This window comes from Megalops cyprinoides, chromosome 17 (assembly GCF_013368585.1).
Source record: "Megalops cyprinoides isolate fMegCyp1 chromosome 17, fMegCyp1.pri, whole genome shotgun sequence".
In the NCBI taxonomy this organism is placed as follows: Eukaryota; Metazoa; Chordata; class Actinopteri; order Elopiformes; family Megalopidae; genus Megalops; species Megalops cyprinoides.
The window spans coordinates 28,150,037-28,168,973 of NC_050599.1; the positions used below are offsets into that span (position 1 = coordinate 28,150,037).

General features: G+C 44.4%; 1 protein-coding gene across 3 annotated transcripts in view; it reads left to right on the forward strand.

The window, feature by feature from the left end:
* Positions 1-17,441, forward strand: part of LOC118791978 (serine/threonine-protein phosphatase 2A 56 kDa regulatory subunit epsilon isoform-like) — a 29,662-nt gene extending 12,221 nt beyond the window's left edge. Inside the window, exons 2-14 of one of the 3 annotated variants that reach the window (XM_036549581.1) lie at positions 3,704-3,864; positions 6,318-6,514; positions 8,287-8,388; positions 8,830-8,922; positions 11,203-11,333; positions 11,434-11,493; positions 12,009-12,117; positions 12,485-12,538; positions 12,636-12,686; positions 13,137-13,256; positions 13,542-13,669; positions 14,997-15,098; positions 16,816-17,441. In XM_036549581.1, the coding sequence (XP_036405474.1) occupies positions 3,708-3,864; positions 6,318-6,514; positions 8,287-8,388; positions 8,830-8,922; positions 11,203-11,333; positions 11,434-11,493; positions 12,009-12,117; positions 12,485-12,538; positions 12,636-12,686; positions 13,137-13,256; positions 13,542-13,669; positions 14,997-15,098; positions 16,816-16,915 (1,404 nt within the window). In that variant the 5' untranslated portion in view covers positions 3,704-3,707 and the 3' untranslated portion in view covers positions 16,916-17,441. Of the gene's footprint in view, positions 1-3,700; positions 3,865-6,317; positions 6,515-8,286; positions 8,389-8,829; positions 8,923-11,202; positions 11,334-11,433; positions 11,494-12,008; positions 12,118-12,484; positions 12,539-12,635; positions 12,687-13,136; positions 13,257-13,541; positions 13,670-14,996; positions 15,099-16,815 lie in introns of all 3 variants that reach the window. The other 2 variants (XM_036549582.1, XM_036549583.1) reach the window with 2 other exon arrangements.
* Positions 17,442-18,937: the final 1,496 nt, after the last annotated feature.

Sequence of the window (18,937 nt, forward strand, 5' to 3'; positions counted from 1 at the left end):
AGATGCACATTGAAAAATGAAAAGTTTTATGGTACCAAAATTCTTGAACAGATTCACCCTCAGGTTGTAGCGAAGATAAAGACCCTCATCCAACAAGAGAATGGTGGTCAGTGTCTTGCTTTCACTACTGACTGCTGGTCTAGTACTACAGAGTCACCCATGAGTCTCACTTGCCATTTCATTGACAATAGCTGGAAAAGAAACCAGGTAGTGCTGAACACAACAGCAATGCATGGTTCCCATACTGGCCAATACATTAGGAAACAGTCTTGGGCATGCTTGGTGGAAGGAATTAGGAATGAAGCTAGCTGATCTACCAGACCTTAGCTGCACAACACATTTACTCCAACTTGTGGTGAATGATGATTTGATGAGCCAAAGAGCTGTGATAGATATAACTGCAGTGTTGAAGAAATGTGCAACACATTTCCATCATTCTATTCTTGCCAAGGGGCCCATTCAGAATGACCTTGGTCTGCCTAAGCACAGTTTGATTCAGGTTGTCCCAACCAGATGGAACTCAACGCGACACAGGAGCAGAAGCGTGCTCAACGTCTATGCAGGCGAGTACGGAGGGTACGCATGTCCAAATGCTAACCAATGGGACATTGTAATTTGGTTGAAACTCCCCTTCCAATTGAAGAGGTGACACTTGAAGTGAGTCAGAACATTTCATCACTGTCTGACATCATTCCATGCCTGGCGGTACTAAAAATGCTGCTTCAAGATGATGAAGGACCCTCCACAAGAGGAATAAGAACTCTTAGGCAGGTCAGCAGAGAGTCTCTCTGCTAACACTTTCCAAAGAATGGTGGTGCTTGCTTCTTGGATCCCTGCTACAAGCATCATGCTTTTTCCTGTGAGCAAACCGCTCAGAAAGCCACAGAGTGGCTTTGTGAAGACATTGCAGAACAAGGGCAAATTGAGGAGAGCAGTCTTGCAGACTGTGCTGCCACTGAAACCGCAAGTCAAGAGGAGCCAGATGCAAGTATGGAAGCAAAAAAGAAGTGAATTGAGTACAGCCTCTCATGGCTGGATTGATGAAATGTTCAATCACTTATTAGGACCCCACACAAGCAAAGCTGCACCCCACACTACCATTGAGGATGAAGTAGACCTCTACATTAAGGAACCATAGATTGACTGCCGAAATGGGGATCCACTGCTTTGGTGGAGAGAAAATTAACCACGCTTTCAACTACTTGCTGTACATGCAAGGAGATATCTCTGTCCCCCACCCTCTTCAGTTCCTAGCGAAAGAGTTTTCAGTGAAATTTCACTGATATATGACACAAACAGGAGCAGGCTCACAGGATTAAAAGCTGAAAGGCGCTGCTTTCTTCACCACAACCTAGTGCTACTGGACTGGAAGTACTAGGGTGATTGGACTGGATGTACCAGTAACATGTTCAGAAAATCAAACAAAAAACCAACCACTTATGTTCAGAATACCAAACGGGTGCACATTTTAGTTATTGCAATTTTTAGTTTATTTTTAGCTTTGAGAGAGCTTTCATTTGATCTTTTTGCTCTTTATTTAACTTTCACAGTGGTGATGTATGCCTGAAAACATATGACTAAGTAAAGAGGGTTTGTAATTAAGTCCATGTTGTCACAGCCTATTTCTTTTCACACAAAAAAAAACATGTTAAAAGCATTCAAATATCGACCTGAAATATTGGTGATTGTCCTCTTTTTTGTCACAGATAATCATTATCATATCGGCCCCAAAAATACCATATCGGTCAACCCCCTAATTTAAATAGTGTGAGTCTTGCTGTTTTTGTTTCAGTCAAGGACAATTTAAAAATACTGAACCCTTTAAGTATGTTTGGTTGCATGTTTGAAGAGCTTAGCTCATGTTTGAAGAGCTTAGCTAAGAATGTTTCTCAGCTGAGAGAAAAATGTTTTTAACTGTTAAGCACAGGGTTTGATGGGTGTGTAATTTCATCAGTCTTGGTGTGATTGCTGTATTTTTTCATGACCATGTGCACGTGAGAAATGTGGTCAGCTTGAATTCTCTGTGCCGCTGGTAGCTGGACCACAGTGGAAGGAAGTGGTGGTGTGTTTGTGTCCTAAGAATGTTGCAATGTCTCATGATAAGGCGTACAGTTAACAAATGCCATTTAATTTGAGTTACTTCTTGCACTTCCTACTGAAAGTAAGTGTCTGCAAGTTTTACACAGTTTGTTATCTTAGTTGAATTCATTCAGATTTGAAAGGACAGCGGAAATCGATTGAGCATGACAAACAGGGAAAAAACATTGATTAAAAACAAAAAAATGAAAAGCATTGATCATATAAAAAGTAATTTGTCCTTTAAAAAACAGAGAGGTAGTGGCCCATCAGTTCATTAATGGACTGCTGAGGGTTCTCATTGAAGCCGATTCAAATCCAAAGCCAACTCCCTGTTGCTGCAGAGTAAGGTGTCAAACTAGATCACTCTGATATGAATCCAGTAGCACTGCATTATATTCTGTTATGACTAAAATGAATCGGTGAGTTTCCATGCTGTAGTAGGTGACTGTAGAAGTGCAAGCCTATACAGTGTTTCTGCTGTAGCACTGTCATGATATGCTAGTAGTTATTAAAAAGGAGTTTTTGGTGCATTCAGGTAAATGTGAGGTGACACTAGTGTTTATTGCCAGTGACATCCTGCATTCCTTCATGTCCTGGCCAAAGAGTTTCGGTCACTGTATGAAAAGTTTTGGTAATAACAGGTCTATATAAATGTTCATATGCAAGAGGCCCAGAGTGTCTTTGGATGTGAATTATTGGCTGTCAAGTATGTTAATGGTGTTGAGAATCCAAGGTAAACAAATAATGGTCTTGAGCACCTTGGACTCTACATTAAACTCTACATTAAACAGTGCAGAGATTGAGCTTTTAACTTAAAGGGTAGACAGTCATGCTCTCTGTTACCGCTGATAAGCTGTCTGGTTAAACCCTGCAGTTTATTTTCTGCATGCTACTGCAGTCTCTAAGACATGGTGGTGGATGATGTCCTCGTGTTGAGCCTCTCTCATACACACCCAGACCCTGCCTCCTCTACTGTTGTGATTGGCTTACAGGCCCCTCCTCAAGCAGTTGCTCCAACCTGTTGCTTATCGGGTTGCTGCGAGTTGGGTTCCGTGGGAACTTGAAGGTGCAGGCACGGGAGCGAGGATCCCGCTGCACTGGCAGCTGATTTCAGTGTGTGATTAGCCCCCGTGCTGTGAGGCAAAACGGTCAGGTCACTTCACATTACTAGGTCAACTTCAAGATTGGGTTGTCTGGGGTCTGTATGAATGGGGATTAGGGCCTGAAGGCAGGCCAGGCTTGTTTTAGGAGGCTCTGTTCATGTCCTCACCATGCTTTTATATCGATTTGGTTTGTGAGTAAGTCTTATAAGAGGGAGATTGTAGGTTCAGTTTCCTGGTGGGGCGCTCTGTAGAACCTTTAAATTTAATCTGAGTTATTCTGGAATGTAACACACCTTGTAAGATGCATGAGCCATCCTGAATGAGCTTGTGTGTGGGTCAGTACATAAATAATGTAAAATCAGAAAAGATTTACCTGGGGTTCCAGAGGCAGGGGCTGGAAAGACAACCAGGGGTTTGGCTTCCTTCTGCAGCTGCATTGAGTTCTGTTTAGGTGTAAGCTGGAGGTTCACAGGGCAGCACCTGATTGTTTCCTCTCTCCCTCCCTCTCTCCATCTAAGCAGGGCTATGTCCTCGGCAGCCACAACGCCTCCATCAGTGGACAAAGTGGACGGATTTTCTCGGAAGTCTGTCAGGAAGGCCAAACAGAAGCGGTCACAGAGTTCTTCGCAGTTCCGGTCTCAGGGCAAACCAATCGAGCTCACCCCCTTGCCACTGCTGAAAGGTATGACTACTGTCAAACCCAGTTCCCACCTGAAGAGGTCTCCTATACTGTTAAAAGTCAGAGCTATGGGGTATCATGTTTAATTTCATATTAGGCTTCCTTGAATCTACCTTTGGTATGTTCCTCCAAACGCTCTTACACATCACGGCCAGCCCATCCCCTTGATGTTCTCTTGGCCTTGGTGACCACACCACCACCAGTCCTTTACTTTCAGATTCTCTACCAGTGTGATCTGATATGATCTGATCATCTGATTTTCATTACTTTGCCTTACTGTACTGGCGGTAAAGTAAAGAGAATACAGAGGAATCTATACTTGAATGCAGGAAAAATGCTCTAACTTTCCAGTTACCAAGCCACTGAGTGTAATGCCTGCAAATGCAGCCAGCTGATGCTAAAAACCGAGCAGAATTTGTGTCATTTGAATGTGAATAAGACCAGGCTGAGTCACTGCATCTAATGCTCACATTGAGTGGTGAATCTTTTTGAATTGTCAAGCGAAGGCCTTAATCCATTCTACAGCTGTGACCAAGCCAGACTCTTGCATTGTGGGGCCTCTGTGTACGTGAATGCGGCTTGGAAGGGTGTTCCTTCCCCTAATCCAGTTACCAAGGATCTGCTGCCTGTGATACATCATGTCTGTTTGGAGCTCAGCTACCTCAGACAACCCCAGGCTTCACTGTGTCTGCCAGAGCAGGGAGAGGACTTATCCTCCATGCTCATGTGTGATGACTCCACCCCGCGGATCATGCCTACTGCGGCTGTCGACCCCCCAGGCCTGAAGGTGGACATCAGCAGGGACCGACCTACAGTGGGGACGCTGTGTCGGGCAGAAGTTTTACCCTTGCCAGCCTGTGCCACCAGCCGCTAAACTGTCACCAGCCACTTCACTAGCCGTACAGGGATTACCCCCTTCCCTCTCTCATTATCCAGGCTATTTATACCCTTTGCGTTAATGCCTTTCAAATGGCCCCTGGTGATTCTGTGCCTGAAGGGAGCCACAGCGGGGCTGGCCAGTTACTGCTGGGAAATAGTGTGCTGATTCGGGCCTGGTATGCTCACGACTGGGAGAGTCATTCTCTGCTAGGTTGAAGATCCTTCCAAGGGGGGGTGACTTCATCTAAGCCATCTTGTCCATGGAGTGACATGGCACCTTTCTTCATGGACTTGTAGTTTTTAGTCCGTGTTGGGGGCCTTACTGTCATGAACAACATTGCTCAGGAGGACTGTCTCTTTACCCATCTTCAGCTGAATCCTGTCTCCTCTTTAGAGTCGGTTGCTCATGGACCGCATATCCACCTCAGCCGCGCTTTCCAGCACCATAGCAAAGACGAGTATTGCTTGTAACTGGGCTGGGAACGAAACACGGCTTTGATGTTGGTACAGCTGTAGAAGGAGCCTGGGTATAGATTTTATTTTTGTCCTGGAAACGCTGGTAGATCTCCGCATCCTGTGGTGTTAACCAGTGGAGGCTCATTACAGCTGAAGTCTGTTAGCTGACTCATGATGCAACACCCACCCAACTCCTACATCCACCATTTTGGCCCTTGTTTTCTGTTACTGTTTCTGTTACACTGATTGGCTTAGAGCCACAGAGGGCCAGGGAGATCTACTGGTTTTTGTTTTCCCTAAGCACTTTATAGATTAGCTTAAATTGCTAATTGGATCACTAGACGGTAACTCATGGATCTGATTTCCACCTTTCACAGCCAGGCCGGAGTGTAAACGGCAGACCTTGACGGCCCTTCGTAAACGCGTAAAAGGAATCCCTCGTTGCTCTGACAAATGTAGCTTATTTCTTAGGATAATTCAGGTGGAGGGTTAATACTGTGCCCTTCCAGTGAAGCACATGCAGCTTTCTGGCTACAAGGCCAGATCCTCCACCATCACTCTGGTGCTGTGGTGATAGTAGACATTTGCCTATTGCTTACTTGGCTGCCTGACTGTGAATAGAAATATGCATATTTTGTCTCTAGAGACTTAGATGATTTTGACAGAGGTGGCTTTATTCATAATTTCACATGTGCTGAGGATTGCAAAAAGATATTTGGTCCTTGGTCCTGCAACAGCATTGATCATTATAATCTGAAGCCATGCTCTGATCTCAGGTTAATATAAGTGTTTGACTTCTTGACCAGAGTTTCTGCTGTTGAAAAGTGGTAGAGGGCAGGTTTTGGAATGTCCCCACCCCCTTGGGGTGCGATCTATTCTCGTACCATGCAGTAGACATGAGACCTGGACAATGGTGGGCTTCAAAATGCCTGGCAGTCACGTTGTAGCTTATGTATTGTTTTTCTTGCACTTCAACACTTCCCCTTAGCTTTGAGTTCGGGTGAAAATCCTCCCTTCACCTTCTCTCTCTGCTCTGATCACAGTTTGGGACATTCACCCCTCTCCCACCCTCCTCTGCTCTGATCCCTGTTCGAAATGCTCACCCATCTCTCCCCCTGCAGACGTCCCGGCACCAGAGCAGCCAGAGCTGTTCCTGAAGAAGCTGCAGCAGTGCTGCACCGTCTTCGATTTCATGGACACGCTCTCTGACCTCAAGATGAAGGAGTACAAGCGCTCCACACTCAACGAGCTGGTGGACTACGTCACCGTGAGCCGGGGCTACCTTACAGAGCAGGCCTACCCCGAGGTTGTCAAAATGGTGAGGAATCCAACCCGCATGCATGCAAGTGCACACACAAACAAACTCATACACGCAGACACACATACTCACATACGCATGTGCACACACATGCACACAGTCACATACATTCTCTCACGAACACATACACATACATGTACACACAGAAACGCACACACACTCTCAAGACTCGAGCTAAGCTTTACATGAGAATCTCCTCTGTTGGTCCGCTCCCTTAGTCACCCACAGCCCCCACTTCATGCGTGTATCTGCTCCCCAAACTCCTGCCTTAACTCCTCTGCGTGGCAATTGAACACACCCACAGAGTCTAAGGAGTGGCTACGGTTCCCTGCGTGGTGCCCATGCTGTGAGCTTAGCATGAGGGCTGGCATATGTGGTAGGAGAGAACTGGATTAACCCTTCTGCAGGTCACATACCTCAGCACTGAAATGCTACCCTTGCCCCTACTTCATGTGTGTGTGGGTGTGTGTCTGCACAGTGAAGGTTTTAGTTTTCACCCTATTAGAAAATAATGAATTTGATCAAGACCCGTGTAGCGTAGTTTGGCCGTGCTCTCTTTGCTCTCCACTAGAGGGCAACATGCAATATAGTCAGCCACACTTTTGACCAAGTGGGTCTTCATATGTAGTCATTTCACTGATGATGAAATGAATACAGCTACATGATTGCTGGCATTAAAGAACTTCTGACCATGCATGAGGTGTGTCGTGTAACATTGTGTCACGGCTTCCCTGAGCAGGGATATTGCAAGCCTATCATTATTGGCAGTCTACAGATATGCCAGGCAATACCGTTGTCTTAAGGGGTTACCAGAACTATCCCTGGAACCTCTCAGGGCGGCGTGCAGCTAGTACACATTCGGCTTGCTTAAATACAACAGAAAGAAATGAAAAATTGACGTTACCTAGAATTTCGGGACACGGATGCCAAAGCTTCACTCATTCCGTGGCTAGCCCGCACCTGTCGACCCGCGACGGACAGCCCGGCCTTGGCGTAGCAAAGAGAGTGGCGTTCGCTGGCTTTCTTACGTTTGTGTCGTCCAGTTTAGTTTCTAAAAGGTCCCCGTTAACTTCAGCTGCGCTATACTTTTTGGTACACTTCGGTTGGTCGCCTTCCCAGGACTTAACACAAAGGAAAAGAAACAGTGCAAAAACAACGTTGCGGTAGAGTGGTCGGTCACAAACTGCAGTAGGGTACTCAGTTTTCCTGTGCGAGACCAGCTTCAGCAGTCCGCATGGATCCACAGTGGCAGCCACACCGGTGCACGCGCAACCCCACCGGAAATAGCCTCATTCCACGTACCGCTCTGGGTCACAGGGTCAAACCACTTTCATTAATTAAACAATGCCAACCCTCCTTTCATATTGTACCAAGCAAGGCGAAGTGTTTTGGGACCCACTAATACTAACAATGAAATTTACTTAAATAAATCTAACAAAACGTGTATCAATAATAACAGGCTCATCTGGGGACTAATAAGATCTCCTGGCACTCTTAAGGGTCATTTTAGATCTCAAAGGAAATGGCCTTTCCGTAACAATTGCATACAGATAAATTAAACGCCCATATAACCCAAGGGTGAAAAATTGCAGTTTGGGTAATCCAGTAGTGAAAAACAAATCAAGAGCCACTCTCACCATGTGGAAACTGCTAGACTTTGCTTGTTGTCCATCCTCTCGGTCAGTCCATTAGTTTTGTCTGCCTGTGCCAGGAAAAGAAGTCGCAGTAGGAGGTCAACTGTCTCACCCCTATTGCTGTTCCATGTTTGTCAGGTGTCCTACAACATTTTCCGGACTCTTCCTCCCAGCGACAGCAGTGAATTTGACCCAGAAGAAGATGAACCGACGCTTGAGGCCTCTTGGCCACACTTACAGGTACTGCATTACGATACAGACCAAGTATGTGTGTGCTACTGTTATCCACAGTGAGTGCAAGACTAATATGACGATAGCCTATCTCTTCTGGGGAGAGCGCTCTGGCTGCTCAGTTAGGTTCATTACATTGGTTTGATGGAATTCTACTCAAAGGTGGCAGTATGCTTGAAGAGTCTTTGCTGTTTAAGCCCCTTTTGGGTTGCTTTTGGGTACTGTGTAAGACCTGGTCAGTATGTACTTCCTGTTACCCTGCACCCTTTGGCAATAGGAATAAAATGAGAATCTCTTGTGCATTTGTTTTGTGATTTCAGATTTTATGTTACATAAAGTCTAAACAATCCAGTTTTCATGTGTGAATTTGTAACCTCTTCACTTTCCCAGTAATGGATTTCAGTGTTGTGACCTTGAACATTTACCTTCTCACCCTCACTGTCTCCACAGCTGGTATATGAGTTCTTCATACGATTTTTGGAGAGCCAAGAATTCCAGCCAAGCATTGCCAAAAAGTACATAGACCAGAAATTTGTATTACAGGTGAGTGGGTCATAGAAATGCATTTACAAATGGGCCACTCTGAAATGAACTCCCTTTCCTTAGAAAAAGGGCTCATTTCCTGCCCGCTAATGTGAATTTCTCATGCACTTATCTTAAGAAAAAAAACTGCTAACTCTGAAAAATCTGAGTGAGTCATGCCAGAGTGGAGTTGATTTCACACAGAATGAGTCCTTGTGGCTGATATAATTTGTGACATCGGTGTTGCTTGAATACACTGTGTAATGCATATTGCATAAGATATGTGCTGTGTATGAGTGTTGCTCTATGAAGCTACTCTATAAAGTGCTGTATGAAAGTGGTACCCTTGTATGAAGTTGCTTTGTGCTTAAATATACTGTGATGGTGTTAGTCTGTGCTGTGTATGTGAATGTTGCTGTATGAAAATGCCATGTAACACTGTGTTAGTGTGTGAATAGACTGTGTTGCGTATATATGCTGTGGGCTGGATGTGAGTGTTGCTGTATGTCTGCTGTGTTACGGTGTATTGTCTGTAAGTATTCTGTGTGACAGTATTAGTGTGTGGATAGACTGTGTTGCGTGTATACTCTCACTGCTGTTTCTGAATGTTGTTATATGATAGTATTGTGTAATCTTGCAGTTTAAGTGCTTTATGAAAAAGTATATATGAAGGACCGTGTGGCAGTGCGTTGGTGTGTAAATATGCTGTGTGACAGTATTAGTGCGTGAATAGACTGTGTTACATATATACACTTGCCTGTATGTGATTGTTGCTGTATGGCAGTGCTGTGTGACGGTGTTGATCTGTAAGTGTTCTTTGTGACAATATGGTATGTGTTAGCATATGACATTCATTTAGTTATTTAAATATATATGCTTCCCCAGTCCCCACGAACACTTGGATAAACCTAATAGCGCATATGACAATATATTTATTTAGCTGCGTATAGCCTTAACTTTGCAATTTGTTAATGTTAATTAAGCCATTAATTATTTAGCATAATGGAATAACCCTTTCGTGCGAATGGTCACACCAGTGTGATTAGTTGTTTAGTGCGTATACTAAAACCGGTGCGATTAGAACACTAGATTGGAAAAATTCGAGGTAATTTTAGCTTTGAGGAAATGGTGATATAGCAAATGCTAACTGAAAACTATGAGAAGCTTAATAACGCTAATGAAAACATAACGAATCATGTAACGTAACGGCGCGCTACATTGAGTAAAAATAAGTTGCGTGCGAAAGGGATAATAACATTAGGCTACTTAGGGGAGAGCTGGGACGAAACATCATTTTAAAAGATAACGTTACAGACAGAAACTAATATTCATTGTGATCAACAGCTCACGTGTGTGTTTTATCAATACCAAGTGTTATTTTGCACAAATGTGGAACGACTTCATTATAATAATATAATACATATAGTTGTTATTGTAGAGGGACAAAAGAAACAACTGTTACAATTGTTCCGACAATGACTCCTGACAGTTAAACCTGACTTGCTTCTAAACGGAGAAACTCTGACATGGCAAACTTCAGTCCTAATTAATACTAATTACTACTTAAGTACTAATTAATCTGTGAAATGATCATGGCTATGACACATGAAACAATAGACACAACTTGTCATTCAAAAAAAAAAAAATACTGGTTGAGTGATCGAAAACAGCTTCTCGGGTATAACTCTGTGAAAGTATGATGTATCCAAGTGGTAAGTGTTGCATGCTGTACATGCTGACGCAGTCAGGTGTATCAGACTTGTATGGGCTCAGAGAAAATCGCGGTGTTACTTTCATCATGCGTTACTTTCGTACCGGCTCTCCCCTACATGTTTCAGATAAGTCATGTTTGAGGTTGACGAATGATAGGCGAATCTTTGCATGCAGAGTTTGCATGTCACCTTCTTGGGGTCGTCCTTTACACACTTGAAATGATGCCACACTTTGGATGATTTCCTGCCCGACATAGTCTAATAACTTTTTAACGACAAGGCGCAGCTCCCGAATGGAGTTTGAGGGAGTTTTTTGCTGCGACTAACTGACCAATGAAAACTTGGTCGACCTAGACTCTTGTCATTGACTAATGTTTGGTTGACTATTAGGGGGCAGCCCTAGTGTAGGCACACATTTATGATCTCAGCACTATGTTTAGCACTGATGTTTGATCGTGTGTGGTTAGTGGTGTCCTGTGTCCTTTTCATGCCACTTTATTAGATGGCTTTGTAAATGGCTTTCGATTAGAGCATCTGCCTGATGACAGTAATGTAATAATGTAAATGATGCATTGCTCTTGCCCCCCAGCTCCTGGAGCTCTTCGACAGTGAGGACCCCCGGGAGAGAGACTACCTGAAGACAGTCTTGCACAGAATTTACGGGAAGTTCCTGGGACTGCGGGCTTTTATACGAAAACAGATTAACAATATTTTTCTACGGTAAGCGGTGTGATCACGGTAGCCCCCATCTTGAAGCTTTCTGGTCTGCCGTGTGGGTTTCGGCCTAACCTCTCCTTCTTTTGCTGTCTCCCCCCTCCAGTTTTGTTTATGAAACCGAGCACTTCAACGGGGTAGCTGAGCTGCTGGAGATTCTGGGAAGGTATGTCTACCACCACCCTTTCATAAGTTCCTGCTGAGCTCTGCCCTTATGCATAGCTCCTCCCCTCCAGTGTCACAGGGGAAAGTGAACACAGAGACTGAAAACGTGGTGTGGTGATCAAACTCTGGGCTGTGCACCCAAGGGTCATGAGTTAAAATCCAGGAGAGGGTACAACTGTTGCACCCTGGAGAGGGACACTTTTTCCTGTTGTGTAGCTGTATAAATGGATTGCAGCATGTAGATAAGATTTGTAAGTATTTTGAATTGGCCTAAATCGGTACGGCTTTCAGTGCTGTCTGGAATTCAGTGCTGTTGTGTACATTTAGTTCCTTCCAGTCGGTTGCCAATGTGAGGTTTGCAGTGGTCTGCAACAGTGAGTTAGTTGAGCTGAGGTATCAACAGGTATGCAGGTAGCATGTCTTTAATGGTCTGAGACAGTGAGTTGATTGAGCTAAGGTTTGTTAGGTGTGAAGGAGTTGGTTTAGTGTTTTGTTCCTCTCTCCTTGTTCTCACAGCATAATCAACGGCTTTGCCCTCCCACTCAAGGCAGAGCACAAACAGTTCCTGGTCAAAGTGCTGATCCCCCTCCACACAGTCAGAAGTCTGTCTCTCTTCCATGCGCAGGTAAGGCAGAACATTTGTGTGAGAGTGTCTCTACTTCTGTATGTCTCCATTAGTGTGTTTGTGTCTTTGTGTGGGTGTGTGCTTTTTCTGTGTCTGACTGCATCCAAGTGTGTGTCTGTATGTGTCTGCCTGATTTGTTTTTGCAGTTATGCGAGTGCATGTGTGTGTGCGTGTGTGCGTATACATGTCAGACACCATGGTGTGAGTGTATCAGTCCTGTCTGTTTCTGTCTGTTCTTGGCATTTGTCTTGTTTGTCTTAGAGATTATCACAGTGCAGAACTACAGCCTGCACTAAGTGTGAATGGTCTCAGCTGAGGGTTAGGGGATATCATTGTAGGATTCCTTAGGCTCTCTCTTGTTTTCCAGTTGGCGTATTGCATTGTACAGTTCCTTGAGAAAGACCCAGCATTAACAGAACCAGTAAGTGACTTCCTCTCTGTTATAAATGTGTTATTCTACCTTCCTGAAGGACTGGGGAATTATGTGATGGCTATTAACTGACTTCTGCTTCCTTTAGGTCATCAGGGGCTTGCTGAAGTTCTGGCCAAAAACTTGCAGTCAGAAAGAGGTGAGTCATGTACAGATCTCCATACTGGTACATTCAGATCTCCTGCTTTAATGCACACAATGTAATAGGTGTGCACATTCATGTCATTAATTACATGCCAGTACATGTATTATTTTGATAGTACATTCAGTTTAAACAGCACATAATTTTTGACATTGGCCTGGGAAATGGATGGTTGTTTTGCAGGGGGAATTTTAGCACAGTCAATTAGTGTGGAATGTTACAACCAGGAGAAAATCAGAACATGAGGTCCATACCTCTTGGTTTTGGCCTTTTTGTTCAGTGTTGTGACTGAGCAGGGCCCAACTCCAGAGGAGCCTGAGTTTACCTGTTGAAGACAGCTGGCCCGTGTGTCCCGGCCTGGTCATGGTTGTGTGTTCTAACCTAGTCATGTTTGAATGTTATGGCCTGGTCATTTTTGCGTGTACTAACCTGATTGCATGTCTTCAGGTGATGTTCCTCGGGGAACTGGAGGAGATCCTGGATGTGATCGAGCCCACACAATTCGTCAAGATCCAGGAGCCGCTGTTCAAGCAGATCTCCAGATGTGTCTCCAGCCCACACTTCCAGGTCAGACTTGAGAGACACTCACTCCAGGCTGCAGTGCAGTTTTCCAGCTATGCCTGAGATCTGAAGGCCTTCTCTTTGCTGGTCTGAGGTCCGATCTCTCTCTCTCTCTCTCTCTCTATTAATCTGAGGTTCTTCTCATTAGTTCTGGGGGGCTCCATAGTATTTCTCTGTGTTGCTCTGAGGTAGGGAGGCGTAGGAATTAGGGAAGGGTGGTCCTCCCTCTGCAGGGTGGGGCCAGTGAAACAGAGTGACAGTGAGTTAACAAGCTGCTGTCGTCTTCCCCAGGTGGCAGAGCGGGCGCTATACTACTGGAACAATGAGTATATCATGAGCTTGATCGAGGAGAACTCCAACGTCATTCTGCCCATCATGTTCGCCAGCCTCTACAGGATCTCCAAAGAGCACTGGAACCCGTGAGTGAGCCCCGCCCACCATTGCGATGGCCGCCACACTAAATGCCACACATGCAAACTCCTGCGATGCGATACACTATTTAACATTAAACTCCGCCTCTCTGTAGAATATAGTTTGGCACATGGGAGGGTGTGACTAAAATATTCTCCTGACTGCGGAACCAAATGCCAGCTTTCCCAGAGTTCTGGGCCTTTGGGCTGAAATACATGTATTCCTCTGCAGATCTCATGGGATGATACTCTTCTGAAGTAATTGGTACTGCGCACAGTAGTTATACTACAGTTGCATGCATGTCTGCTTTCAAGGTGCTCTGCAGTTCACTGAAAATATACCAGTCTTTCTACACATTGCCTTTTTCATCTTGGGTAGTGCTGGCATTTACTGTAGAGAAAATACTCATTTGCTGTTTGTGCTGACCCTTGTCATGTCCAAGACACTGAATGTAGCTTAGATTTTTGTATATTAGTGATTTATGCAGAATATTTACTTGAAGAATTTCATTTAGGGTATAGCACAAGTGTATAGCAACAGCCCCATAGCCTGCTGCCTGACAAGTCCTGAGCAATTCCTTGCTGCTGTACTGCATTGCAGCCCTTAATCAGGAAATTAATATTGATCAAACTATTGTTGTTCGGTTGGCCCAGTTTGCAGAAAATCTGAACTTTATGTCAAAGTTTGTGAAAAGCCTATGGCAATCAACCAGACCTTTTCTACTGTGAATTTAGATGCACCTGTTTGAGAATGGTGAGTCAACATTAGTCACACCAGCAGTCCTGCTGAACCCTGACCCTTCAGCACCAAAGTGTGGATTTCATCTCTGTTAGCCTGCTTTGACATTAAACAGTAGCTTGCTTTACTTACAAGTCTGTATCAGTAGTATTGGTAGTACACCAGGGCATTGGTCTTGGTGCAGCAAAGTGTGGGACCTGCCTGTTGGACAACACAAACTTGGCTTACTTGCATGTTAAATATTTATTCTTGTAATTACCAGCGGTGATTTATAACGTGCATATTACCACAGTACCAATCTGTAGTGAATGTTTGCTTCTCTGCGGTCCAAGGCATTCCTTTACAAGGAAGGCAGCAGATGGTTTAATAAGCCTTCATCAGGTTTACATGGCTGAAGAGTCCTGAGAGGTCAGCCCAGTTCCCTCTAAAACGTATTTTTTGATGTATTTATTGTGGCTGTCTTTCATCTTGTTCTGTCAGGCCAGCTTCCTCTTTCACTCTGCCTTTGTTGTTCTTATCTCCAAAGTAAGAAGACATTTCCCATATTAGCACACTGGTGTATTCTTTCTCCCATGTTCCTCTGTGGTGTTCTTCCAGGGCGATTGTAGCTTTAGTCTACAACGTACTCAAAGCTTTTATGGAGATGAACAGCGTCCTGTTTGACGAGCTCACGGCAACGTACAAGTCAGACCGCCAGCGGTAAGGGCCTGGTGTTCCTCACTTTGCCACTGTCACCACTGCAACCCTGTCCAACACAGTGTGCTTCTAGGGAAAATTAACATGCTCACCGCTCAGGTTTAACACCCAGGGCCATTCTATCTGTCTGGGCGCAGAGGGGACTGACACAGGGGAGGGGGCGGGACATAGGTGCACATGATAGGTTATTGACAGGATGCATCAAACCAGCGAGGCTCATAAAGCCCAATTGCAATTGGCACGTCTAAACAAGCACTTTGCCTAGGGTTTACTCTGTGTTTATTTGTATTTACATTCGCCTGCTTGGCAAATGCTTGTATCCAGAACATACCGCAGGTTTAGCATTGGATGTACTAAGGCCACCATGCTGTAGAGTCCAGTGGAGTGGGGTGAGATCCCCATGGGACCCATAAGAATTTATGTGGAAGCGACACACTTTTGACCTGTTATGGGCAGGTGTGGGTGGTCAATAACAAAAGCTGCGAGACCCACAGAGAACACTACAATTCATTAGTAATAATTTGATTGGTGTTTTATTGACTTTGAGAGAACCCTCTTTTTACTACCTAAAATTGCCTAAAGTCGGTAAATGATGATGGTCATGCTAAAATAATACATCTTGGCTGGTGCTTTTCACCCCGTCAATACTGTGTTCTCTATTACTCGCCTTACAGTGACCGAGTCATGGCTGAGATGAGTGCTAGCCAAGTGAAAGTGGCATTAAAGCGTGGCCCATACACTCTCAAAAATCAGGAAAGGCTGATTGGAGGACATTTTCAATTGGTGTTTATGGTGATAGAAAGGTACCCTTGTTTGTTTAGCTGTGTCAAATGCTATGAAGTACTAGCTTACAGTGGCCATACAGCAGGTCCATTGGGATAATCAGGCATCAGTAATGCACTGTTCTGAAGGCCCAATCTAAACTGTTTAGTATAAGATCAGTACAACAAGTTACCCGATTAATCAAAACAGAGATGACCGAGAAGTGTATGGATCTGAGCTGTGCTGCCATTCCCTCTGACGGGGGTTTCATACGGCTTGCCCAGTATCTGCAGGACACAGCCATGAAACATGGAATCAGTGGTGTTGCCTCATCCAACCACAGTATCAAGGCAAGTTGACAGGAAGGTTGCAAGACCGGGGAAGAAATTTACCAGATACATTTTACACACACTATAACAGCTATGCTGTTGAGCACTCATGTTTTTTTTGGGTACAAGTACACAGAAAGCAGTAAAGTGTTGCCTTTGTGTTTTGTGTATCTGACTGAGGCTTTTTATAAAGAAAACATAAGCAAAAATTTACTACTTTAAAGTTACTTAGGCTTTGAGAGCATTTTGTAGTGGGACATTGAGGCTGAATTTCAAACACCAAAAACAGCTACATATGAATGTTTTCATATAATGGGCTATTTCTGTCTGAACAATGTGTATTATTTAATAGAACAACAACAGTTAATTCCATGAATAAAATTAGATGTGATTATTCTTGTAGACTATCTGGAATATTGTTATGGAGAGTATTGTAAATTAAAGAAATTGTAATTGTAAATAAAGATACCACATGATTTAGGTGGGAGTGATTGAAACTGGAAATGGAGTGGTGCGGGCAGGCATGAATAAAAATTTGGCAGGATGGGGCAGGAGGCACCTCTACCCTGTAGAGACCAGCCAGAACCCATTGGTTTCCATTAAAATGGGCGTTGTCCCCTATTGTGCAGAGAGAAGAAGAAGGAGAGGGAGAGGGAGGAGCTGTGGAAGAAGCTGGAGGACCTGGAGCTGAAGAGGGGTCTCCGGAACGACGGCATCATCCCCACTTAACCCTGGCGGGCCCTGCCCTCCCCTCACCCAGCCCCGCCCATCCACACATGCCCCAGCGGCAGATGGAGCAGTCTTCTTATTTTAACCCCACCCTCCCCGTGTTGTGCTACTTACTTTATGGTAGAATTCACACGTTTGTCTCATAATTTCAGCAGCACTGTAAATAACCTTTTTTTCTCCTCGAAATGATACTTGCGCCGAAAAACAAAATAAAAAGGAAGATTAAACATAGAAAGCAAGAGAGAAATGTGTGAGAAAACAGACTTTGGACAGTAGAACTTTGAACTCTTCTGTTTAAAAAAAAAAAAAGAGAAAAAAAAAGAAAAATCAGCTACAAAAAAATAGATTGTTTTAACCTCAACCCCCCTTCCCAGAAAAATCACTCCTCCTCCTCTGTTAAGCCCTCTCCCTAAGGTGTTCTCTTCTCCAAAGTATGGTTGAACTTTGAACTTGTTCCAGGATAGCACTATGGACTATGAAGGGTAAGGCCACCCCCCCCCCCCCCCCCGCCACACACACACACACACACACACACACACACACACACACACACACACACACACACACACACACACAGGAAGTGGGTGGGGTCTGTGCCTGACCCTAAACAAGTGGACCCGCCCTCATCTCCTGAGGGTCATGTCAGACCTCCTCCTCCTCCCCCCCCCCACCCCTGAGCAGATGGATCATTCGCTGTGGGGGGCGGGGGAAAGGAAAGACAAATCAGTCTCCTTCCCCCGGATATCTCATAAGTGCCCTACGAGGAGGAAAGGAAAATAAAACAATTGAAACCCCCTGCTTTTTTCCTTTTTTTTCCCTTTTCCTGGTTTTGTCATTTTTGGTGCACCACAGGATGTCCTCTCCTCTGCCAAAAAATTAAAAAAAACTGGTTTTAGACGAGGTTCCTTTTTTTCGGGGTCCTTTGTGCTGTCCCTCTCGCCGGCACTGGCTCCTCTGCTCCGCACCCCCTGGGGAAGGCGAGTGACCCGAGGCTGGAGAGGTCTCCAGGGCAGCTTGTGAAACGCCTGTATTGTGAAAAGGGACAGTGCCTGTGCCGGTCCTTCACAGTATTAATGACCTGCATACCGTTGATATCAAATGCAGTACGACACAACTGATATCTTGTATCTTTTAGTAATTTAGCTTATATTTTAATAGGAGCCTTTTAGTGTAATGGAACAAGACTTCCTGGTATTTTTTGATGCTGTTTTTTTTTTTTTTTTTTTAAGTTCCTTTGATCATAGCTGGTGTTTTTAGTGGCGGGGCGGGGTGGGAAAGGGGAGGGTATTTGAGAGGACTCTGATCCACTGATATCTGCTTTGATGACCCCTTTCAGACTTAATGTGTGCTTTGGGATGGCCCAGGTATAATACCGTTAAAAAGAAAAAAAAGCGTTGGGTAAATAAAAAGTCTAATTATTTTAAAAAAATAAAGAAATATTAAATTAAACCTGTTTTGTGATAAAGCAAATGTGCTGATTGGCTTTATTTAGAGGGCCTGCTTTCATTCAGTTTACAGGTGAGGAAAAGAGTGTGCATGTGAGTGAGTGAGAGCATGCTTATGTGTATGTGTGCACAATTGGCCATGCTTGTGTGTGTTGGCCCGAGATTTATTGTGCGTGCACAAGCATACATTCTTGTGTGTTAATATGTGTGTGTATGCACGCAAGTGAGCATTGTTAAGTGTGTGTGTGCGTGCGTGCACGCAAGCTTGTGTGTTTTTGTGAACAAACGTATGTATGTGCACAAGCAAACAAGTTTTATTTAAGGATTCATGAAGATTAAGGTTTGGTCACTGCTCTGTACCGCTTCCTCTCTGGCTCCTCCGCAGTATCAGGCAGCGTGTTGGACATCTCTGTGCACTGAACTCTCACAACATGACTGAGACAGCCGGAGGAGGCTCTTGTTGATGACATCATGAGACAGCAGACAACATCATGTGTTGTAAATGCCCAAGTTGATCATTGTCTTATTGTCATATGTAGGGCTGTGCCATGTGACGATATATATCGTGTGACGATAG